Below are 25,900 nucleotides of genomic sequence, written 5' to 3'. Positions count from 1 at the left end.
CTGACAGTTCCCGAAGTCAAGCTTAGCCCCCCCCACTGCTGGTTGATGATGTTACCATTATAGACCAACATTGAGGTATTTGGAGGTAGCATTCCACAGCTCAAATTCAGTCACTTAGGTCAGTATTAGCATAAATGAGTACCCCGGGGTGCCCTTGCAGATATCTAAATGTATATATATATTACTATAATTTCATATAAGCTTTAGGCCCCTTTCTCATGGGGCGTATCTGCTCAGTGGACTCTTCTAGCTCAGCGGGGATCACTCCATTAATCCCCACTGAGCAGGCGGATGACAGGTCTGTCTCCGCTCACTGTGCAGAGGCCGACATGTCATAGCCTCACTCTCCTCTATGGGAAGATCGGATGAAAACAAAATCATCTGATCCCATCTATTCCGACCCGCTGAACGGATGGAGAGTGTATCGCCATCCGTTTGTTTTTAGCGGACCTTGTCGGATCGGATAGCAGACGGGTGTTCGTGGACAGATGTCTACTGACATCCACCTCCCTATAGAGGAGAATGGGAGGCCCGATCAGGTCCGCCTGTCTGTTTTTCAAGCGGACCTGATCGGGCCTCCATTACAATCGTGTAATGGGGCCTAAATGTAATTTCAAAAGCCATTTGATATATTTTTAAATATACAGCTTTAGTAAAATAACACCTGGTGATCCTGCCATGAATGTCCTTGTAAATGTTTTTTTTAAAATGACAACACTTTGTCTCTGACTATTTGTTCTTGTACGTTGTCACCCTGTCACAGGTAGAGAGACTTCAAGTAGCAGTTCCAACACTATGGGGTAGATTTACTAAAATTTGAGCACATAGAATCTGGTACAGCTGTGCACTGTATCCAATCAGCTTCTAGGTTTTAGCCTGCGGTCACATCAGATACGATTAAGGCTGCTTTCACACTGAGGTGCTTGAAAACTGCCCATAAAACGACAGGCGCTTTTTTGAAGGCCACGTGACTCAAAATAACCATTTTGAGGCGCTTTTGAAGCGCTTTTTGTGCGCTTTTGAGGCGCGTCCCATTCATTTCAATGGAGAGGGGCACTTTTACGGCGCTTTTTTTAAGGCTCCAAACATGCTCTAAAGATGCTGCTTGCAGGAGTTTTTTTCACCGCCCGCCAGCATACCATCCCAGTGTGAAAGCATTAATTGATTTTACTGGAAATTGGTTTTCTTTAACTTATCAGGCACTTTTTTTTAGTGTGAAAATGCCTGAAAAGCGCCTCAGTGTGAAAGGGGTCCTAAAGTAGTGCAAATTAAAGTCCGACTTTAGCACTACTTCTGTGAGATTTGTAACAATTTGATACGACTTCAGTGCTACTTCAGTGAGAGGGGCTGTCCATGTCACACTGAGGAACAGTGATGTTATGAATAAAAGTTTAACTTTCAAAGGGTTAATATTTAACTTTTTTCAGGGCTCAAATAGTGTTAATATAGACACAGGTAGGATTTGCAGCACGATTTACATTATAGTCTATGGCAGTGAAATTGTGCTGAAGTCCTGAAATAGTAATACAAGAACAACTTCTCAAATCGTACCACTTGAAATTGTATCTACTGAGACACTGCCATAGAAACAAATTAGATTCTGCTTCAGGCACGATTTGTAACTCTCATGTCGTGCCTGAAGTCGTACTGGTGTGACCGAGGACTTACGCCCCTTTCACATGGGCACCTTCCGTTTTGATTAGCAAAGGATCCCCTGCTGATCAGAGCAGAGCGGACAGGTGACAGGTCGTGTCTGCTTAGTTTATGCAGAGCAGACACAGACAGAGCCCACTCTGCTCTATGATTGGCTGGGTGTAAACAGCCTACGCTGTCCATATACATCCGACTGCCCTCCGATCCAATCCGCCTACATGGAGATGAACATATCCCCTTCCGTTTGTATTTAGTGGACCAGATCAGATCAGAGGTAGGCGGGTGTAAATGGACACAAGTCCGTTTACACCCGCCAGTCCATAGGGGTAAATAGACCGCCCAATCAGGTCTGACAAGCAGACTTGATCAGAACGTGTGAAAGGGGCCTTATTGCCAAAGTATAACTGACCAAGCTAAAGTTAGAAGTTGATTGCTTACTATGAACAGCTGCACCAGATTTTGTGTTCTCCATTCTTAGTAAATCACCCCCATTGTCAACTGCTGTTACCATCAGGAAACCCAGCCTGAGAAGCAAGGTGCAGCAGGAGTGCATACACACTGTAGAGCTGATTTGCTGAAGGAGCTGAGAATCTTCACACAATAAACTGTATGAACAATCACGTTAAATGTTCAGTCATGTGCTGATGAAATAAGTACACAGGAATTCACTTTTGGGCTCGGTTCACACTAGTGCGATGTGGGAACCCTGTGAATCCACTGCGGATTCCCGCATCGCACCCGACTCGCAGGCAATTCACACTGCCATATGCAAACTGCTGGGAGTGTCAATACAATGGTAATGACACCCCCAGATCAGTTCGCATATCACACTGCAAACTGTCAATTCGGACAGGAATCGCATTGCATGGGTGTGAACATCCATGCGATCCGATTCTGGTGCGGACTATAAAAGGGTCCTTCACAAGTTTGGTCTGAATGCGATGTGAATTCACCCATACAATGTGTATGGCTGAATTTGCATCGCAGAGACATTGCATGTGATTTGCACAGTAGTTCGGTGTGAATCACATGCAATGTCTGGCACCGCTACAGTGTGAACCGGCCCTTAAAGCTGAACTAAAAGCAAAAAAAAAATAAATAAAAAATTGCAAACAGGCAGATCCCTTAAAATAAACCTACCTGCCTCTTCTGAATGTACACATGCACAGCTCCATTTACATTTCCAGCTCCATTTACATTTCCAGCACAGTGCATGGTGGGAATAACATCAACCTGCACCAGCCAATCAAAGCCGGCAAGAAGATCATTGGAACACTGGTGAGTATTCTTGACTTTAGTTCCATTTAACATGGATGATTGCAGTATATAGTCACACAATGTACAGTGTGAACATTCTCATGTTTTTCAATCAATCAGCCCCATAAAGTGGCAGCAAAGAAGCTGCAGGAAATAAGCAGCAGTGAGATGTAACAAAGGATAAAAAAAGGTGAAAATCAGTATTTTGATAGAAAAGAAAAAATATTGCAATACTAAATAAAACTATTTATGCTGCCATGTTGGCACCAGAAAAGTAAATTTCTCTGTGATCAGTGAGAAAAATGGCCCTTGCAGTGGTGGTCAAAATGCCAACCTTAGAGATAAATAAAAAGATCATTGACGTTATGCCATTGTCTCTGCCAAGTGGCATTGGTCCCAGATCAATGCAGGCAGTTAGCCTCAGATGGGAGGTCAGTCACCCGCAGCTCATGGAACTCCTAGTAATCTCTTGAGGAACCCTGGATGAGAATGGCTGATCTTTACTGATCCAACCCATGGAAATGAGTGACATTTCACCCACATGTAAAGATTGATGAAGCAGAATAGGCAGAACAAAGAAAAAAACAACAATGGTGCAAAATATGATATATAACTCATGACTGCCCTAGAAAGTTTAAATAAAAAGTTCATGGAGTTTACAGCAGATACACTCTTCTTATATACACTGACCTATTACCCATCACGTAGTACACCTCCCTCTATTCACTCTGTGTGACACCTGTGTAAAGCACATGAGTGACACAGGATTTCCATTGTGCTCCAGTTCACAGGAATGCCTGGCCTGTGTTCAGAATACCATGCTTCATTTATACTCCTGAAACTGACCTTATACTGTACTTCTTTCCATTCATCTCCGATTACATAGCCGGCTCTATAGACTTCTTCTAGGTAAAGCCACAATGACTTATACTCATCTCACAAAGTACCTTGAATTCTTGATGGTTACTGTTAACAATGGGGGAGATACATAGGTGTGCACAGCCTATTGCATTACAGGGATGTCAAACTCAATTTCATTGCGGGCCACATCAGCATTATGGTTGCCCTCAAAGGGCCATTTATATATGTAAGATTAGATGTCCAGAGCACCCCACGCCCCCTTATACCCTTACATGAGATGTCAAGAGCCCCCCCCACCATCATAAGTCAAGAGTCACCCAACCTTTCCTTACATCACAATGCACCCCCTTACCCTGTGCTACTGCCAGGAAGAAGATGTGGGTGGATCTGGGAAGAAGAAAGTGCAAGGTCCGCAGGAGGACCAGAGGAGGGCTGGAGTCAGCCTACAGAGTCTGCTGAATGCTGGGACCAGGGGAGGAAGAGACAAGGTGGTGTATTGTGGCTGCACAGAGATGTGCATGATCTGTAGGAGTAGTTCTCCCCTTCTCTCTGCTGCAGACTGTTGAGAAGGTGGGGGTGGGCAAAGATGAGCCTTTCTGCAGCAGCACAGAGAAGCACAAGATCTGGCAAAGGAGTTCTGTCCTTTCTGCTGCCGACTATTAAGACAAGGTGGGGGCAGAGACAAGGGGGGTGCCGCAGCTGCAGGAGAGATGCGAGGGCCTGGGGGGCCACATTCGCCCCACGGGCCTTGTGTTTGACACCTGTGCATTAGGATGTGCACCTCAAAGCTCAGACACATAGGTGTGTGTGCATGTGTATCTATACTGACAGTGTCAGTAGAGCAGTGGGCAGTGTCTTTAGGGCAGAGATTGGTGTCAGTAGGGCAGTGGAAAGTGTCAGTCAGTAGTTTTTATTTTTATTATTTTATTCCACAATTGTTAGGAGCCCCGTTAGGGGGCTTTGGTGAAATATCAGGGGTTTAAACAGTGGGAATCTGCGGCACACAGGGTGATTAGGGTGTGCCCAGGCACACCTGACACACAATGTGTGCACACCTATGGGGAGATACAGTATCTCACAAAAGTGAGTACACCCCTCCCATTTTTGTAAATATTTTATTATATCTTTTAATGTGACAACACTAAAGTAATGACACTTTGCTACAATGTAAAGTAGTGAGTGTACAGCTTGTATAACAGTTTAAATTTGCTGTCCCCTCAAAATAACTCAACACACAGCCATTAATGTCTAAACTGCTGGCAACAAAAGTGAGTACACCCCTAAATGAAAATGTCCAAATTGGGCCCAAAGTGTCAATATTTAGTGTGGCCACCATTATTTTCCAGCACTGCCTTAACCCTTTTGGGCATGGAGTTCACCAGAGCTTCACAGGTTGCTACTGGAGTCCTCTTCTACTCCTCCATGATGACATTACGGAGCTGGTGGATGTTAGAGACCTTGCGCTCCTCCACCTTCTGTTTGAGGATGCCCCACAGATGCTCAATAGGGTTTAGGTCTGGAGACATGCTTGGCCAGTCCATCACCTTTACCCTCAGCTTCTTTAGCTAGGCAGTGGTCTTCTTGGAGGTGTGTTTGGAGTCGTTATCATGTTGGAATACTGCCCTGCAAACCCAGTTTCCGAAGGGAGGAGATCATGCTCTGCTTCAGTATGTCACAGTACATGTTGACATTCATGGTTCCCTCAATGAACTGTAGCTCCCCAGTGCCAGCAGCATTCATGCAGCCCCAGACCATGACACTTCCACCACCATGCTTGACTGTAGGCAAGACACACTTATCTTTGTACTCCTCGCCTGGTTGCCACTGCACACGCTTGACACCATCTGAACCAAATACGTTTATCTTGGTCTCATCAGACCAAAGGACATGGTTCCAGTAATCCATGTCCTGGATAGTGCTCACAAAAATGTTACCTAAGAGTAGACACCCATGATGCTTGCTTCTACCTTGCTAGCCAAAATACTTTTTTTCTCTGTGACCCTCTGAATTTAGTTTAAATGTTATCAGAAGCCATGATCTCAAGACTTGAAAAAAGACATTTGTCCAAAATGCATAATCAGCGCTGCTCACCTTGTTTATTTTTTAAATGTATTTATTTTTTATTTTTTTAAATACAAAAAGGAAATGACTTATTTTTTCCTTTTTCTTGAACATGATTGGGTATTCTTTGCAAAATATAAAATCTCACCACATTCACTAAATTTTTGGGAAAATTCCCCTACAAAATGTAACTTCCCTTAAAAAGTGAACAGCTTAATTGTCTTTAGTAAATCAACCCTCAACTTTAATATAGTTAGAATGTTCTCCCTGTGTTTGCGTTGGCTTCCTCCTACCATCCAAAAACACAGTGCTATTTGCTCCAACCTAATCTGGCCCTACTGTGTGTACATAACAGAGGTTGTCACATTACATAATAAGCCACTTTGGAGTCACAAACTGAGTCAAATGGGCAAATTTCCTCTGCAGGGAAAGAGTCAGCACTACAGAAGGGAGTAAAAGTAATTGCTATTTCTAACTTCGTTTCGATGAATTACAACAAAATAACCACTAGAGGTCAGCACTGTGTCACTTTCTTTCTTAGTTGGTAGTCTGCACTTGATCAACATTCACTGTTATGTGACCAAATGTTACTCAATAAGTTCTTTAATAACTCCGGTTTAACTAGTTAAGCTTGAAAGCTGCTTTCAAATTCCTATGGCGCTAGTAATTTAAAAATTACTTTGTCATCAGTCTCGATACAGATGAGATGCATGTACTGTTATTTGGGACACATAAGGCTTTATTTAATGGTAATGTCCTCCAAAAATGATTGTTCTTTTATTGTCTTTATTGTAAAAAGATGTAAAAAAAGACCCAGAAAAATACACTATTCTCCAGACTGACTAGTGGTGATGAACTAGTGTTATTAATGCAAAAGTACTGATTTTATTCTTCGGACACAGCTGATCACAGATCACGGTAAAGGACCAATCACAGCGGCCCTTTACCATGTGATCAGTCAATCACATGTAAACAGACTTGCCGGTTATCAGCAGTCCTTTTCTCCCATGCTGTGTCTGTGTGAGGAATGGAGAGCTATTAACTGGCAAGGCTGTCTCTTATTGTTTACACTGATAATCAGGGCACTGATTAACAGTGCCAGCCTATCAGTACCACCTATCAGTACTCATCAGTGCCGTCTATCAGTGTCACCTATCAGTGCTCATCAATCTCGCCAATCAGTGCCACCTATCAGTACCACCTATCAGTACTCATCAGTGCCGCCTATCAGTGCCACCTATCAGTGCTCATCAATGCCGCCAATCAGTGCCGCCTATCAGTGCCACCTCTCAGTACTCATCAGTGCCGCCTATCAGTGCTCATCAATGTTGCCAATCAGTGCCGCCTATTAGTGCTCATCAATGCCACTTATCGGTGACAATCCGTGCCAACAAACTGCCAAACGTGCCAACATGTCGTTGGTAAAAAAAAAATCCCAATAAGTGTATAGTGATTGGTTTGCGTGAAAGTTATAGCGTCTACAAACTATGGGTTATATACTGGAATTTTATTTATTTATTTTTTATACTAGTAGGGCAAAGATCAGCGACTTATAGCAGATCCCCTGTCATTGAACACATCTCTGTGCTGTTTACACTCACAGAGCAGTATTCCTTGAAGCTCAGAGCCAATCACTTGGTGGTGGCGGTCAATCACTGGCCAGGACCTGGTGATCGGCATGTGCTGTGACAAATCACAGCACAGCCGGGCATCCACGCCCCCTACCCGGAAATGCAGAATCACACACATATATATATATATATATATATATATACACGTGATTCTGCGCTGCCGGCCCACACTGTCACAGTAAATGTACAGTGGGCAATCCCCCCTTTAAATGGGTCAGATACAAATCTTCTACCTGGGTCTCGGGAGAGGAGTGTGTGTGTGTGTGATTGTCATGGGTGGTTGTAAGTGTGGTTGTTGTGTCGTCTTGCTTATTCTTTTGTCTATTGGCTGATTTGGATTGTCCTTGTTTATTGAACAGCTGATTTTGAATTTTTGATTTTGATTATTCCTGCTAACGGATATGATATTTTATGGATGGTTTGATGGTTTGTACTATCCTGCTCCTTATTATTGTTGGGCTCTGCATAGCCGACATTAATGCCATCACCCTGGTTTAAATGGCAATTGGTTTGTATGCTACAGAAAAAACTTATATGAACACCTATAAAAGAAAAAAATAGTGCACGGTCCGCAAGTGGTCAAGGATTTCTCATGTGACATTTTTTAATCCATCACTCTGGCTGAGACACCACATTCAAGAAGTACCCTACCTTGTCCACAATGACCCTGGAGCCCACAGAATGCAGACATATAGGAGGTAATTTCTAAAGGCAAATATGCTGTTCTCTTTGCAAAGGAATTTCCCTTATCTTAGTGAATGAGGTGAAGCTCGGCTGATTTTCCATCATCTGATCATTCCGCAAACAAAAATACTGTTTTTTTTTTTTTTTAATTATTTTCCTTGCATGCGATTGGTTATTCCTTGCACGGTGGATTTTTATGACATTTGCTAAGCTAAGGGAAAATTCTCTCCACATATTTGACTTTAGTATGACAACCCCATTATAGGCAAATGATGAATAGTCCCTTTATTGGCATCCACTGGTAGCAGGCACAACACACAGTAAATGCCCCCATGTGGCTGTCCGGCACTTAAAGTGAAATTAAAAAATACTTTTTTATTTTTAAAAATAAAAATATATTTTTATTATATTTCAGTATGCATTCTTAACTCAAAAAAGTACTTTGTATTGCTCTTAGCCTCCTCCAAATTCATTTTTTTTTTTTTTTTTGCTGCTGTGTTTGGACACAGTACGGGTGGTGACTAGTGGGCGGCTACATCTTTTCCTTCATTTTTCCACTGTATTTAGGAACGTAGCCTCTCTCTCTTGCTCGCTCCTGAGATTGACTATGGACTATGGGATATGTAGTCTGCATTTAGCAGTGAACATGACCACAATAAAATGTGCACTGCTTGTTCCAAATAAAAGGAAGTGAGGGGAAAAGGAGAGGTTCAGGAGCCCATGGATGATGTTACAGGGAGATAGAAAAACACAGCTACAGGGCCATTGTTACCCCCAGCAGTTTTCTTAGATTCCTGATATGTGCCTGCGTTACCATGCACTTGTATCAGAAAGTATCCTGTTCTCTTTGTATTGCTTCCTTTGTGTGAAATCCCTGGTGTTCCTGCCAGTCCCCTTGCTTTCCTATTAAAAACTGACCACGCTAAGCAGGAGAGCACACGTGGTCAGTTCTCTAGCTATGCTGGGAACTCAGTATGCTTTCTTCCAATGATCAGACTTGTCCTGACATGCCTCGAACTGCACAGCCCTTCACTGGGAAGCTCAGTGTGCTGCTGCTTCTCCTCCCCCCAGCTCCTTTGCAGCTGAGAACGCAGGGAATTTTATCACTTTCAAAAAAGGAGAAAAGGGTATTTATAATGTTTTTTTATTTCTATCCAAAAAAATGTTGCATTTCATTTCTGATTTAAAGTGAATAGGTTGTTTTACAAGGTGATAGTTTACAATCACTTTAAAGAGGAACTGCAGTCTACTCACATCATTTGTAATAAAAAGATATTTGCCAATCTGAAGCTTCCCTCCAACCACTTTGCATAATATTTTATATCTACTGTGATTCTGTACTTGCCAAATATGCTGCAGAAATCTCCTTCCACTAAGTCTGGCTGCAGCCATTTTAACTGTGGGCAGCTGAAGCTGCTGCCTGTTAACTTCCTGGATTTACACAGACACACAGAGGCACACAGACACACATACACATATACACACAAACATATACAGACACATATATACAGACAGACATGCACACTCACACCACTGCTTGCCAGCACATTTCTCCTCTTTTAATGAATACATATGGATCTCTGCAGTGTCCTGTTATCTCCTCCCTTATCCAGCCCCCTCTAGCTCTGCAGCTCCCCTTGGCTCTCCTATGACTTACCCCTCCTCCCTTGCTGGCAAACTCTCACGGGAGTGAGAGAGAGATCTGTGCATGGTGTCATTAGCCTAGGCAAATTACTAGGCAAGAAGGAGGAAGTGGGCTGTATAAGGTATTTCCTGGTAGAAAAAAAAATTACTATCCAAAGTTAAAACAACAAGGACAGAGGATTTAATAGATGGAAAGATGAAAAAATTACTCAAGGTCCGCTTTAAAGAGGAAGTAAACTGTTCCCTTTTTTTTTTTGTTTCTTTCTTCCCTGCAAAGTAAATGCATAATGTGCTAGTATGCATCGCATACTAGCACATTATGTGACACTTACCTGCAAACTAAGCCCGCGTTGTCCCCGCATCCATCTGCGCCCGTCCTCCTTTCGGGTTTGCGGACTCCGGCTGTATTACTGGCCGGAGCCACGTGACGTCACTCCCGCAGATGAGTGTGGGAGCCGCCGGTCAAGGCACAGGGCTCTGAAGAAACGGCACGGGCAGCCATTTCTTCAGAGCGCATGCGCTGATGACGCCATCGGCTGCATGAATTGTAAATATCTCCTAAACGGTGCAAGTTTAGGAGATATGTACAGTACCTATAGGTAAGCCTTGTTAAAGGTTTACCTATAGGTAAAAGTTATAAAGGTGGGATTACAACCACTTTAAGTAGTGGATGTGTGTGGATTATTTTTATAGACTATGGATATTGTTTAGTGTCACTGTAAATCCTGTGAACTGCTGTTTGTCAGCTACAATGAGAGCTGTGTCCCATTGTCATTACACCTCGCACTCTCTGAGAAGCACTGCTGTATTCCCTGGTTAACCCTTCTAATTAAATGACTAACTTGAGCCTGACATTTAATGAGTACATCGAATGCATTACTTACAACAACAGACACTTCCTATCAATGGCTGATATTCCAGGCAAAACAGTCATTACAGTTCCATTTCATGAGCCGTTACTTCTTATTCCCTCCATAAAAACTGACATTACCTTCCCACAGGGAAGAGAACCTCCGCAGTGACTGAGGTGCCTGCTAATTTCTATGCCATTGAAGGTCAGAAAAGTATGAACTCATATTGCCTGTGCAATCTGTGAACTGTGGTATTTCCCTCAGTCATGTTTAACTAAATCACATTAACACTACAAGCATTCTCCAGAAAAGGTGACTAGCTTTATATGGAAGGGTTTGTCTGAACTCATACTAGTGTGCTAAATGAAAATTGTAAGAGACAGTCGCATTGCACATCTTACCCTGATGCCAGGACATAAACTGCTGTATAACCGCCATGTGTGCTGACACTCATTGGATCATTTTGTTTCTTCCTTTTTTCTAAAGTGGTGCTTGCTCATGGCAAGTTATATCCCAAAATATTCAAACAAAGGATATTATGATATCATACCAACACTTACTCACTTGCTGACCACCTCATAGCAGTTTTAGTGGCAGTTCACACATATGCGATGACAGACATTGCATGTGATTCGCAGCGCACTGCTTTGCAAACCACATGCGATGTCTGAGCGTTGCGAATTCAAACAGATTTATTGGGAATTTTTTTTACCAAAAATATGTAGCAGAATACATATTGGCCCAAATTTATGAAGAAATTTGATATTTTAAATGTTTTTACTGGATATGTTTTATAGTAGAAAGTAATATATATATATATATGTATGTATATATATATATATATATATATATATATATATATATAGTGCCTTGCGAAAGTATTCGGCCCCCTTGAACTTTTCGACCTTTTGCCACATTTCAGGCTTCAAACATAAAGATATAAAACGGTAATTTTTTATGAAGAATCAACAACAAGTGGGACACAATCATGAAGTGGAACGAAATTTATTGGATATTTCAAACTTTTTTAACAAATAAAAAACTGAAAAATTGGGCATGCAAAATTATTCAGCCTCCTTAAGTTAATACTTTGTAGCGCCACCTTTTGCTGCGATTACAGCTGTAAATCGCTTGGGGTATGTCTATCAGTTTTGCACATCGAGAGACTGAAATTTTTGCCCATTCCTCCTTGCAAAACAGCTCGAGCTCAGTGAGGTTGGATGGAGAGCGTTTGTGAACAGCAGTTTTCAGTTCTTTCCACAGATTCTCGATTGGATTCAGGTCTGGACTTTGACTTGGCCATTCTAACACCTGGATATGTTTATTTGTGAACCATTCCATTGTAGATTTTGCTTTATGTTTTGGATCATTGTCTTGTTGGAAGACAAATCTCCGTCCCAGTCTCAGGTCTTTTGCAGACTCCATCAGGTTTTCTTCCAGAATGGTCCTGTATTTGGCTCCATCCATCTTCCCATCAATTTTAACCATCTTCCCTGTCCCTGCTGAAGTAAAGCAGGCCCAAACCATAATGCTGCCACCACCATGTTTGACAGTGGGGATGGTGTGTTCAGGGTGATGAGCTGTGTTGCTTTTACGCCATACATAATGTTTTGCATTGTTGCCAAAAAGTTCGATTTTGGTTTCATCTGACCAGAGCACCTTCTTCCACATGTTTGGTGTGTCTCCCAGGTGGCTTGTGGCAAACTTTAAACAACACTTTTTATGGATATCTTTAAGAAATGGCTTTCTTCTTGCCACTCTTCCATAAAGGCCAGATTTGTGCAGTATACGACTGATTGTTGTCCTATAGACAGAGTCTCCCACCTCAGCTGTAGATCTCTGCAGTTCATCCAGAGTGATCATGGGCCTCTTGGCTGCATCTCTGATCAGTCTTCTCCTTGTATGAGCTGAAAGTTTAGAGCATGGGTGTCCAACCTTTTGGCTTCTCTGGGCCACATTGAGTGTAGAGAAATTTTCTCGGGCCGCATATAAAATGTATACTATAGTTAAGGTTTATAAGTAATAAAATGCCGCCATGCCATTCTTGCGCCGCCGCACACCCTGCACTAATTTAACACAACTAGAGGATGATCATATGAAATTGAATCAGTATACAGAGGTTTACTTCTTCTGAGAGATATTAAAGGAACACTCTAACCACCATGACCACTTCAGTGATTTGAAGTGGTCATGGTGGTAGGAGTCAGAAACACTGCACATGCTCGCCTACCCCCCCCCCCCACCCTCCTCCCCTCCGAGGCAGTTTCTGCCTACCGTTAATTAGAAGGGGGCAGTGGGCCGCATTGCCTGGGGTTTCCGGGCCACATGTGGCCCTCGGGCCGCAGGTTGGACATGCCTGGTTTAGAGGGACGGCAGGTCTTCGTAGATTTGCAGTGGTCTGATACTTCTTCCATTTCAATATTATCGCTTGCACAGTGCTCCTTGGGATGTTTAAAGCTTGGGAAATCTTTTTGTATCCAAATCCAGCTTTAAACTTCTCCACAGCAGTATCTCGGACCTGCCTGGTGTGTTCCTTGTTCTTCGTGATGCTCTCTGCGCTTTAAACGGACCTCTGAGACTATCGCAGTGCAGGTGCATTTATACGGAGACTTGATTACACACAGGTGGATTCTATTTATCATCATTAGTCATTTAGGTCAACATTGGATCCTCACTGAACTTCTGGAAAGTTTGCTGCACTGAAAGTAAAGGGGCTAAATAATTTTGCACGCCCAATTTTTCAGATTTTTATTTGTTAACAAAGTTTGAAATATCCAATAAATTTCGTTCCACTTCATGATTGTGTCCCACTTGTTGTTGATTCTTCACAAAAAATTACAGTTTTATATCTTTATGTTTGAAGCCTGAAATGTGGCAAAAGTTTGAAAAGTTCAAGGGGGCCGAATACTTTCGCAAGGCACTGTATATATTTCTGTTTTAGTTGTTGGGTTTTTTTGTTTATAGCCCGAAAAAAAAAAACACAGAGGTGATCAAATACCACCAAAAGAAAGCTCTATTTGTGGGAAAAAATTACATAAATGTTATTTGGGTACATTGTTGCATAACCGCGCAATTGTCAGTTAAAGTAACGCAGTGCCGTATCGCAAAACGTGGCCTGGTCATGAAGGGGGGTAAATCTTCTGGAGGACATGTGGTTAAGATAAATTTGTTTAAAAGGATATCAGCCATTTCAGTGTATGCAGAACTGTTGCATATTTTACCTATTGTCTTTGCGTTTCCTTTCCCTGTGTTTTGGCAGCTGACACCAGAGTTCCAGGCCAATGTAAGTATTACCCTGCTTATACTCAGCTGGTCTGCATCTTAAGGAAGGGATCTTCTTCAGTTAAATGTTTAGTTCAATGTCTTCACTCTCAGGGGCAAAAATAAATGTGTATGCTATAGCGCACTTGTGTAATCACTGGAAATCAAAAACTGTTAAAAGTAAGCATTCCCTGCATACCTGTGTCTAAATCTTATAGGGCTTGGAAGCGATAGTTTAGCACCATGACAGACACGCCACCTATACTGTTATACTGAGGGGTCTGTACTGGGAGGGGGCCTACTGAGAGGTCTGTACTAGGTGGGAAGGCTTACTGAGGGGTCTGTACTGGGAGGGGGCTTACTGAGGGGTCTGTACCAGGTGGGAGGGCTTACTGAGGGGGCTGTACTGGAAGGGGGCTTACTGAGGGGTCTGTACTGGGAGGGGGCTTACTGAGGGGTCTGTACTAGGTGGGAGGGCTTACTGAGGGGTCTGTACTGGGAGGGGGCTTACTGAGGGGTCTGTACTGGAAGGGGGCCTACTGAGGGGTCTGTACTAGGTGGGAGGGCTTACTGAGGGGTCTGTACTGGGAGGGGGCTTACTGAGGGGTCTGTACTAGGTGGGAGGGCTTACTGAGGGGTCTGTACTGGGAGGGGGCTTACTGAGGGGTTCGTACTGGGAGGGGGCTTACTGAGGGGTCTGTACCAGGTGGGAGGGCTTACTGAGGGGTCTGTACTGGAAGGGGGCTTACTGAGGGATCTGTACTGGGAGGGGGCTTACTGAGGGGTCAGTACTAGGTGGGAGGGCTTACTGAGGGGTCTGTACTAGGAGGGGGCTTACTGAGGGGGTCTGTACTTTTTGTTATTCTTAACCACATGAATCATTTTCTTGGGTACCCCACAATTTAAATCAAAATCTCTCATTATACTAGAATAATACATACTGCACGTCTCCCCAAACCTACAAACCCTGAATCACCACTCAACCCCCCCCCCCCCCACACACACACACACACATGCCTTTCTCTCCTTCTTCGTTACTATCATTCACCTATTCCACCTCTAATTCCTCTTGATATCTGTCTCTCTTTAAAACCTCTCTATTCTTTCTTCTACAACTGTCCACTTATAGCAGGAGGCCTTTACAATGATGATCAGGGCCGCCATCAGGGAGGGACAGCCCATACACATGTATGGGGCCTGAGCATCCTGAGGGGCCCAGGCTCAATGGCGGGCTGACATTGGGGCACTCCTCAGAGACCCCATGAGAGCCTCCTGTCCTGGACTTCACTGTTACTTTGCACACAATTTTGCAGGCTGCCTTGAATTGTGGATTGCGGTCCGTGAATGACAGTCCTATTTGGACCGCGGCTCTGCCACTTAGCAGCCTGGGTTGTATCATCCTTTTCCTTCATTTTCATTTTGCCTTGTCGTGGTAGGCTTCATATTTTTTGTCCAAAATATAATTCCTTACTGTTTTAATCTTGAAAGTACTGACTTGGAATACACTTTTCCTTTTCATATGTTAAATTGTAAAAGTGTTAAAATAAAAGTGGGTGCACTGAAGAACTTGGTTGGATGGCCAGTGGGTGGATTCGGTGGGACAGCCAGTGGGTGGGCGGGCCCTGGGAAATGTTGGTGGTCAGGCTTTGGGGCCCCAGACCTAAAGCTGTGTAAGGGGCCCCAAACTTTTTGATGGCTGTCCTGATTATGATTATCCAAAAGATATCTAGCCTGCCCCGGAACTAACCAAAGGTCTACTTCAAAAAACAATCTTTACTAAACATTCTATTAGTACTACAAAGAGACATACTGTAGATAATATATCTTCTGGACATACCCAGCTCACTGATATGTCACTAAATGAAGGGACAGTTGTCTACAGACTCACTGCTTGCCACTAACTTGTACTGCAAACGATGTGTCCAACAATGTGTCAGTATGTGGAAGTCTTTTATGAGAATATCTTAAAATAAATTCATCTTTGTTCTTTAAAACACAATTTATATAAATCTTGCCCATTTCTCCATTACATAAAATTCAAGAAAGCCAATAACGGAAAGTAGAATGCACATGTAGAGGTATAGCTGATACCTTCCTTCAGTTGCAATTTGAAGATGTACTTTCTACACTACAGCTAACCTTACACAGGAGCTATCTGATTCTAGCACTCTGTGATCTCTAGTGACTGTACAAGTGCATTGCAGCACTTAATTCATCATAGCTTACTACATCAATGGAACTAAATCTTCTTTTCATGCTTCTAAGGCCTCTTCCACAGGGGCGCACCGCCCGATGAAGTCCGTTCTGCTTAGGGGGGATCGATCCACCGATCCCTGCTGAGCAGGCGGATGACAGCTCCGTCTCCGCTCTGTGTGCAGAGATGGAGCTGTCAGATCCCCGCTGCTCTCTATGGGGAGATTGGATGAGAAAGGACCACCTGTCCATTCTCATCTGATCCCATCCGATCCGATCCTCCAGACCAATGGAATATAGGGTTTCCATCTGTCTGGATTTCATGGACAGGATCGGAGAGCAGCATGTGTCAGCAGACATGTCTCCGCTGACATCTGCTGCCCCATAGGGATCCACGGAGCATCCGATCAGGTCTGCCTGAAAAACTGTGAAAATGTGGAGCCGCACACAGATGAAATCAAAAAGGGTGTCTTTATTCTTCAAAATCATCCAGGACAAACAGACAGTGTGAGGAACAGAATATGTCCAAGGTAGACGCGTTTCACGGCACGAACGTTACCGTGGTAATGAGTAAGCGGCCGTTCGTGCCGTGAAACGCGTCTACCTAGATTGGACGCACACCTGAGCGGCATTCCCTGCCCCTTCCCCCTTCACATTGCCTGAAAAACTGACAGGCGGATCAGATCAGATTGCCGTGTGAAAGGGGCCTAACAGTTTTGTTATGCTGTGCAGAGGAGGCAAAACCTTACAATAAAATAAAAATGTAAGCTATTTCATATAAATTCCAGTAGTAACTAAGACCATGTCCCCCCAGGAAAAGCACAACTACACCCAGCTAGAAAGCTTAAAGCTAGCCAGTACCTACTGAAAAGGGGAGGTGGATTAATGTTTTAGTTTTAAATACTAATTTTTTTCCAGTTTTCAGGCATTTTTTGAAATGTTTGAAAAGTTACTCTTATAGTGTAAAGAAATCTTCATTAAAAGTGCAAAAGGTGGATGGCTAGAACTATGTATGTGCGATTACTGAGCAGAAGAAAAATGTCTACCCACCTTTTCCACAGGGGCATGCCCTTCATTTGACACATGGGATCTCTTGGATTCATTCTTTGTTCTACTCAGTCTTCTGGTAACTTTTTCCTTGAGCAGGGAGGTGTATCCAATATGTTCATAAATAGGATTGGTTGTCATTTTTGCAATATATTCTGCAGCTTTAGTTTCTATGTACAATGTAATAAGGCCATCGGTTACTAAGTCATGTATTGACTCAAACCTCTTCTCTCCCACAAAGTGCTTGCCATCATAGAAAAGTCTGTAGTTCAGTGTTTGGTGACCAAACCTACACAGACAAAAAAAAAATGTTATAATAAACACTTTATCCTGAATTCCAACCCTAGGAATGTAAGAAAAATGGTTGCAGCTTTGTTACAATGCGGCCACATTTGCAGGTCTGGTTGGATTTGGGCTGATCTGCTCATTAACTATATTGACATTAAATGTAGTTTTATTGTGAGGATTGGTTTGCAGCATTTTAGAATTTTACAGTCTGTCCATAATATTCTAACTGAACTGTTTATATCCAAATCCAAACCTTTTTTTTTTTCATTGGTAAGATTTCTTCTTTACTCTTCATTCTGTAGACCCATTAGAAAATGAGGAAATATTTTTCAAACTGAGAGAAATCCACTCTTTAATACAGAAGGTTCTACCAGAACTAGTATTACCATTGGAAGATTTCCCCTTCATTTCTGTTTTGGTGACCAATACATTTTCCCCTATATTTAGTCCTGGTGATAATGGTCTTCAGGACAAATAGAAAGTGGAAATCTCTTCAAACTGCACCAGAAACCTGCAGAGGTTTTAACTCTTCACCATTCTATCCAAAACGATGGTTTAGGTAAAATATCACAAAGAAATTGAGCTATCTATCTACTGTACCTTTATCTATAGTATTTACTATCTATTATCATCGATATATCTACAGTATAATGTATCTATTTATCTACTGTATCTTTGTCTACAGCATGTATTTTTCTATGTGCTGTACCTTTATCTACAGTATCTATCTATCTATCTATCTATCTATCTATCTATCTATCTATCTATCTATCTATCTATCTATCTATCTATCTATCTATCTATCTATCTATCTATCTATCTATCTATCTATCTATCTATCTATCTATCTATCTATCTATCTCTAGCTTCTTTCCCAGAGAAGAGGGGCAGGCACTCCCCTCTTCAAAGTCACCCCTAGTCGTCTCCACCTCTTCCAATCGTTCCTTGGTTTTAAAGAATACAGAACCAGAATCATTGTGTGGTGCTAAGTAATTTGTATGGAAGTTGTTAACAAGAAAAGCAGTAAAATAGATCCCCTGAGGCCAGCAACAATACACCCCACTAGCAACAATAAATCTCTGTAGAAACAATAGACCCCCTAGCAACAAAAGATCCCCTAGCAACAATAGATCCCTCTAGTAACAACAGATTCCCCCAGCAACAATAGACCCCCCACAACAAAATACCCCCAGTAACAATAGATCCACCTCAACAACAAAAGATCTCCCAGCAGCCAGCATCAATAGACCGTCCAGCAGCCAGCAACAGTAGACCACTCCCTCAAAATTAGATCCCTTGCAGAAACACAGGACCCCCCCCCCCCCCCCCATCAATATAAGACTCTCCAGTAACAATAGATACCCCCAGTAACATTAGACCGTAGAGCATACCCCACCACCCCTTGCCATTACATACATTTAGTACTGGAGGTGCTGAGGGTTCCCTGACATTCCCGCTGTAAAAAAAAAAAAAAAACCTGTATCTATCTTCACTATATTACCAAAAGTATTGGGATGCCTGTCTTTGCACACACATGAACTTTAATGGCATCCCAGTGTTAGTCTGTAGGGTTCAATATTGAGTTGTCCACCCTTTGCAGCTATAACAGCTTCAACTCTTCTGGGAAGGCTGTCCACAAGGTTTAGGAGCGTGTCCATGGGAATGTTTGACCATTCTTCCCAGAAGCACATTTGTGAGGTCAGGCACTGATGTGGACAGTAAGGCCTGGTTCACAATCTCCACTCTAATTCATTCCAAAGCTGTTCTATCGGGTTCAGGTCAGGACTCTGTGCAGGCCAGTCAAGTTACTCCACCCCAATCTCGCTCACCTATGTATTTTTGGACCTTGCTTTGTGCACTGGTTCAAATCATTTGGTGGAGGGGGGATTATGGTGTGGGGTTGTTTTTCAGGGATTGGGCCTGGCCCCATAGTTCCAGCAAAGGGAACCCTTCAGGCTTCAGCATACTAAGACATTTTGGACACTTTCATGCTCCCAACTTGGTGGGAACAGTTTAGGGATGGCCGAGTTTAGGGTGGAGGAACTTGACTGACTTGCACAGAGTCCTGATAAAACATCTTTGTGATGAATTAGAGCGCAGACTGCAAGCCAGGCCTTCACGTCCAACACCTGTTTCTGACCTCACAAATGCACTCCTGGAAGAATGGTCAAACGTTTCCATAGACACACTCCTAAACCTTGTGGACAGCCTTCCCAGAAGAGTTGAAGCTGTTATAGCTGCAAAGGGTGGGCCAACTCGATATTGAACCCTACGGGCTAAGACTGGGATGCCATTAATGTTCATGTGCGTGTAACGGCAGGCGTCCCAATACTTTTGGTAATATAGTGTTTTTGGAAATGTACAGTGTAAATTAATTGTAAAAAAGTCTATCTATATATCTGTCTATCTATCTATCTATCTATCTATCTATCTATCTATCTATCTATCTATCTATCTATCTATCTATCTATCTATCTATCTATCTATCTATCTTTCTTTCTTTTTTCTTTCTTTCTTTCTTTCTTTCTTTCTTTCTTTCTTTCTTTCTTTCTTTCTTTCTTTCTTTCTTTCTTTCTGCTGTACCATCCAGAAAAATCCAAAATACAAAAAGAATTCTAAAAAATAAATAAATAAAAGATAAAACATATTAAAAAATAAATAAATAAATAAATAAAGCACAAAAAAGTCACAAATAGCTGTAAAAATGTCCACATAAAGGGCTCTTGCACATAAGAGCGCATGGCTGCACAGAAAAAAATACGGCTATATTTGTGGCGCCAGAAGTTACATCTACTGTGTAATTCTGTCCACAGACATGTTTTACAGAATGCAGATGTGGCTCCCAGGAGACACATATACAGGCATATATGGCCATACACCCTACATGCTCCCATGTGCAAGAGCCCTAAACTGAATTCATAGTGCAATTCACATTAAATAGAACATAACACAACAGGAATATACGATTAAAAGAGGACTAGGTTGGATGGGGGGTATTAGGCTAGGTTCACTCTAGCCTGTGCATTTAGAAGTTGATCCTGCCAACTCCCGAATGACATTTTTTTATATATATATTGATAAAAGGCAATTTACAGTGGGACTGTAAGCGTGAAGCAATGTTTTACTTCCAGCTGAGGAGCGGACCCATTAACTTGAATGGCCAATTTTGACAGGTGGTGCCACCTGTCAACTTGACATGCTGAGGTAAATTTGTCATGGCTGTATTGCAAAGCATTGTGGCTGAGGCATGTGAATAGCACCCTTTGGCTGTAATGCAGACTTTAGGTTGGTGGTCGGCCACAGCTCAACTGCTTGTTTTCACCACCCCTCGGCTGTTTGTGTGAAGAAGGCCTTACTAAATAGGGGAGATTATTTCAAATGTTCTTCAAATGTTGCAGAAACAAAATCACTTGGTGGTTAAAGTGGTTGTAAAGTCATAAATCCCAAATCCTGGAAGCCCCTTTGTTTCAGAAAGATACTGTGCAGTATCTGTTTTTTAATTATGCAGCGGAATACCTTATTTTAGAGCGCCGCTGTGCATTCACGTGACCTCCTGGCGCTCAGCTTTCCTGATCTAAGGGCTACAGTGAGAGGGGCTGAGATCCCCCAATGATGTCAGATGGAAGGAGAGGAGGAGAGTGCCAGGAGGTCACATGAGCCCACAGCAGCACATTGAAATAAGGTATTTCGCTGCATAATTTTTAAAACACAAATACTGCAGAGAATATCTCTCTGTAACCAAGGGGCTTCCAGGATTTGGGATTCATGATTTTACAGCCATAGCTTCTTCTGCCTACAGGACGTAACACGTACGGAGGAAGGGGAGGGACTATAGGACGGCACCAGCGGTCATCCATCCGTGAGCTGTACACACAATTGCGGACTCTGATTACTACCTAATGTGATCTATACCGAGCATTGGGTCACAGTGCTGGCTTTGTAAGTGTGTTTTTATTCAATAAATGAGGAGTATAATAGCAGAGCCAGAGAGCACTTTGTATGTGTTTTACTTTTTAATATGCTAATATGTTGAGGAGTCTTGGATTGGTACCCAGTGAGAGACATTTTGTCCCATTCATCTTCGCTTACATCCAGATTTCTTGTATCTTGATGGGTTTGTGAGAGAATCCTGCATTCCTATATTGAATAACCTGGAGGGGAAAGTGTGGCTGACCCATCTGTTAATTCAGGGTTTGACCTATGAGGTGAAGGGTTAGAGATACCTGTGGTGGCACTGTGTCACCAACAAGTTGTCTACTTACCAGCACAGCTTATCACTCACTGGGATCATTGTGTGTTCTTTTCCACTATTCTTTATACTTTATTACAGTCACATTGTAAGTTTTCAGCGCTTCACTGACTTTGTATTATAGCGGTGGGAGGGGAGGAGATGGCTGAGACACATACTTTCGAGCTGACAGGCAGGGAGGGAGGGAGAGAGGGAGAGACTGCGGGCTGACGGAGGCATGTAAACTGACCATGGTATCATGGATCAGCAGCCATGATTACCATGGTGAGCACGCCTAGGGGTACACAGGAACAGGCAGGATCAACCAGGTATTTTACAGCATAGAGAGGGACAAATGACACCGCACAAGCACCATGCTGTATATCCTGCTTTAAAAGAACAGGATTTGTTTTTTATTTTTCTTAGGGTTACAACCACTTTAAGAGAAAAACGCAAACTTGCTGTTGTCAGACTATTAGCCACGCACATCACAGTGACTACCTTAAGGCCAGTGTATAACAGCCAGGCTGCCTCTGACTTTCTCTAATGAGGTATGCTCCTTCTCCACAGCACAGCACCGCATCTGCATCTTCTCGAGAAATCATGCCGTGAAACCTGTGGAAAACAGACATGCAATGACAACTCATCTTTAACATTATCCAAAGCTGTATAGGACATACTGGACAAACTGATTAAATATGATAAAACATGAAAAGGTAAACACATAAATAACAAGAGCACTAAAATATGAAAAAGGATGCAAAATGGGGTACAGCTCGATACTTTTTAGGGGGGAGAGTTCATCAATAAAGTGAAAAAATCCCTAGTTACACATCAGAAAAATGTATACGTGGGTATTTATTACTACCTGGTACTCCGAGACGCAACTGTGCGTGACATGCCAACATAACCAGTATATTAGTAAACTGTCCCAGGATATTATTTTAAAATGCTGGCAACTATGCTTCTGTACTCTGACACTGGAAGGTAAAGTGGTTAGCGGTGTCTCACAGGGGCTGTACGCCCTTCCTATTGTAGCACAGACCAGTGCAATTCTTGTACATGAATGAGCCAGGAAGCGGAATGCCTTAATAAACCGGCACTGAGAATAAAACCGGGAGATGTTTTGCACTTATGGAACAAACATCATTCAGCCCTTTATATTCTCTGAAGTAAATAGTGAAATGAATGCAAGTAAGATGTTTCCTCTGCAGCTTTCTTCCTGTTTTCACCTCTATGGAGGTGGCACAATACAAGTCTAATAAAAGTCTCATAAAGGAGAACTCAGTTATCAAGAAACAATTTGCTTCTGACAAGTAGCAATCTAGGCATATGAAGTCCTGTTTTACCTTTGCCTGGTCATTTTGGTTAAAATGAACATTACTTTATGTGCTTTAGCTTACACTTATGACTATAAAACTGATGATGTACAGCACAGCAAAGGGAAAGAAACTTTGTGCCTTTGTAATTGCAGGTTATTTTATCAAAGAATGACTAATACACATAAAGCCTAACTTAATTCAGGAATAGTTCATTAAATTAAATGTCTTTTTTTTCTTTTAAATGCAGCTAGCTTCATTTCTGAATTTGATTTAGGCCAGCCATAGACGGTTTGGATCTTGGCCAATTCAGCAAGAACCAACCGAGATCCGAACCGTGTATTGGCAGGCTGAATGTACCAAGTTCATCCATCGATCAACATGGGTACAAACAGCCTGCCAGATTTACTTGCGATTATCGCTAGCGGCTGTCTTCTATTGGTGGGGACGACTTCACCGCCACCCTGCCAGGAGAATACAATGTCTCGGCAGAGGGGATTCCCCTGTCAGCACTGTCTGTATTGATGGGGGAATTGTGAAAATTTCTTTCCTGCAGCTAGTGGTTGCAAGAAATAAATTTGCACCATCTATAGCAGTGATGGTGAACCTTGGTACTCCAGATGTTTTGTCGTGAAACATCTGCAGTGTAGTTGAGCATCATTTCCCATCAAAAAGGACAGATCCTGCACATGCTGATATACAACAAGTACACCTCCTTTGTTTGTATGTTTTTTAGCTGAAATGTCCTGGTTGCTGCTGCTCCTCTCTCACTCCACTGGGGGGGGGGGCGGATCAAAACAATTCAAATCTGTAAAGAAAAGCGCACGCAACCTCGGGCAATAACGCTTTAATAAAGGACAACAACACAGTACATTGGAATTGCACTCACACTTTTCCTTTAAGACAATCGCTTTACAGCATTCCAACAGGAGCTACTCGCTCCTCCCGTCCCTCCAGATGGTGACTCTGGGGTCTCCTCATTCGCGGCTGCCGTGCACACTAGAACCGGCATCCGGTGACCAGGCAACACAGGAAGTGAAGGAGAGCGGGGATATAGCGGCGGCAGCTATTCCTGTTGGAATGCTGTAAAGCGATTGTCTTAAAGGAAAAGTGTGAGTGCAATTCCAATGTACTGTGTTGTTGTCCTTTATTAAAGCGTTATTGCCCGAGGTTGCGTGCGCTTTTCTTTACAGATTTGAATCATTTCCCATGATGCTCAACTACACTGCAGAGTGCATGAGCATCATGGGAAATGAAGTTCCGAAACATCTGGGGTGCCAAGGTTCACCATCACTGATCTATGGTCTGCCTTAGAATCAGAAAGCTTTTACACCTCTATAGCAATCAGATGTGCTGCATGCAAACTTGGTGATAAAGAATATGATGAAAGAGGGAGTGAGCATAGAGATAACCTCATCAGTCTACTACAGCTCCTACACTATTCATGGGTGGTACCTGTGTAAACAAACTTTTTGTATGTAAGGCCTCATGCACACTTTAGTCTTGGTGCATGAGAGTCTGGCTTTTTGGTGCGGGCAGAGGGCATTGGTGCACCGTCCAGCCCCCAATAGCGGCAGCCTATAAAACTTTATGGGAGGCTAAAAGCTGCTGCGGCTTGATGGTGCACCAATGTATAGGGCAGTATGTGCCCAAACAAGAAGCCCCTCCTGTTCTTCCTGGAACCCCGGAAACCAGAACAAATGGCTTCAGGATGGCGAGTGGGAGGAGACTGGGGAACATCCCTGATTCCCTCTGTGGTGTATAAAGCCAAAAATGCTCAACTCTGAGCATTTCTGGTTTCAGAGCTGTCATAACTGTCACAGCTTTACAACTCTCATTCCCCAGCCAGAGAAGCAGCTAATCAAGGGTGAACTGTACTTTATTAGCTGCAGTGGAGGGCAGGGGAGACATTAGGGGCCTAATAGACCCCTGATGTCTCCTTAAAAAGGGCCTGTTACATGTCCAATTCTATCACCTATGGGGCTTGTTGTTAACCCCCCCTTGTGATAGCAATAATATAAATGTAAAAAAAAATTTAATAAATTCAACATAAAAAAAAAATCCAATTGCCCTGAGCACACCCACAAATGCAAATGAGTGCATAGGGCGCGCTAAGCTGTAAAAGCATATTGAACAATTTTGGCTACTGCTATTTTTCACCATTTTGCAGGGGCATGCAGCTCTGAGGGTTGACATATTTAGTCTATCTAATCAACGCGACCTCATCTTTTATTTTGTACAAAAAATTGTGAAATTGTGTTTGTGTACGATAAAATCCATTTTAGTGTTTTTTTCTCTGGAAATATAGATTTGATAAGAAGTTGTACAAATATCTTGCAACATAAAAAATGTTAACTGTCTATTTATTCTACAAGGTTGCTGAATTCAGAAAATATATAATGTTCTGTGGGTTTTAAGTAATTAAATGAGTCAAAACTACAGATTTTAACAAGTGTGTGAAAAATGGAAAAAATCTCTCTACAGGGAGGGGAAGTGGTTATAGATGTGATCACATTTCTTTTAATCTTGATTATGTATAAATTTGTATAAAATACAAAAAAATCAAAAAGGCAAGGTAGCTATTTTTTTCCTGTAATTTTAATATATGCGCAACATCCTTTTACTGATTACAGTACAAGTTAAACTTTAAAAAATAAACATATTTTCAGATAGTATAATGTGTTGCAAAGAAAATGGGCAGAGGCATTTCTCATTTGTAGGCTACACGCAAGAAAAACTAAAATAAAATGTACTTGCATGTGTTTATATTTGTTCCATTGGATAATGGTTTAGCTGTACAAGTATATATGTATATAGTGCCCCCTAGTGGAATCCACTCTGCTTGTTTCTATTTACCATGCTGGCAATATAAATTATAAAGTTTCAGCAGTTTAGATACTTTTACATTATTATTGCTACTAC

General features: G+C 42.4%; 1 protein-coding gene across 3 annotated transcripts in view; it reads right to left on the bottom strand.

The window, feature by feature from the left end:
- CHN2 (chimerin 2) overlaps positions 1–25,900 on the bottom strand; it is a 502,107-nt gene that overhangs the window by 222,319 nt on the left and 253,888 nt on the right. For all 3 annotated transcript variants that reach the window (XM_082258131.1, XM_082258132.1, XM_082258133.1), the window contains 2 exons: positions 22,161–22,274; positions 17,147–17,432 (listed from right to left, as the gene is read on the bottom strand). In XM_082258131.1, coding sequence (XP_082114257.1) covers positions 17,147–17,432; positions 22,161–22,274 — 400 coding nt within the window. The remainder of the gene's footprint in view (positions 1–17,146; positions 17,433–22,160; positions 22,275–25,900) is intronic.

Source organism: Pelophylax lessonae (genome assembly GCF_965119305.1).
Source record: "Pelophylax lessonae genome assembly, chromosome: 5".
In the NCBI taxonomy this organism is placed as follows: domain Eukaryota; kingdom Metazoa; phylum Chordata; class Amphibia; order Anura; family Ranidae; genus Pelophylax; species Pelophylax lessonae.
This window is presented reverse-complemented; position numbering and strand designations above follow the sequence as displayed.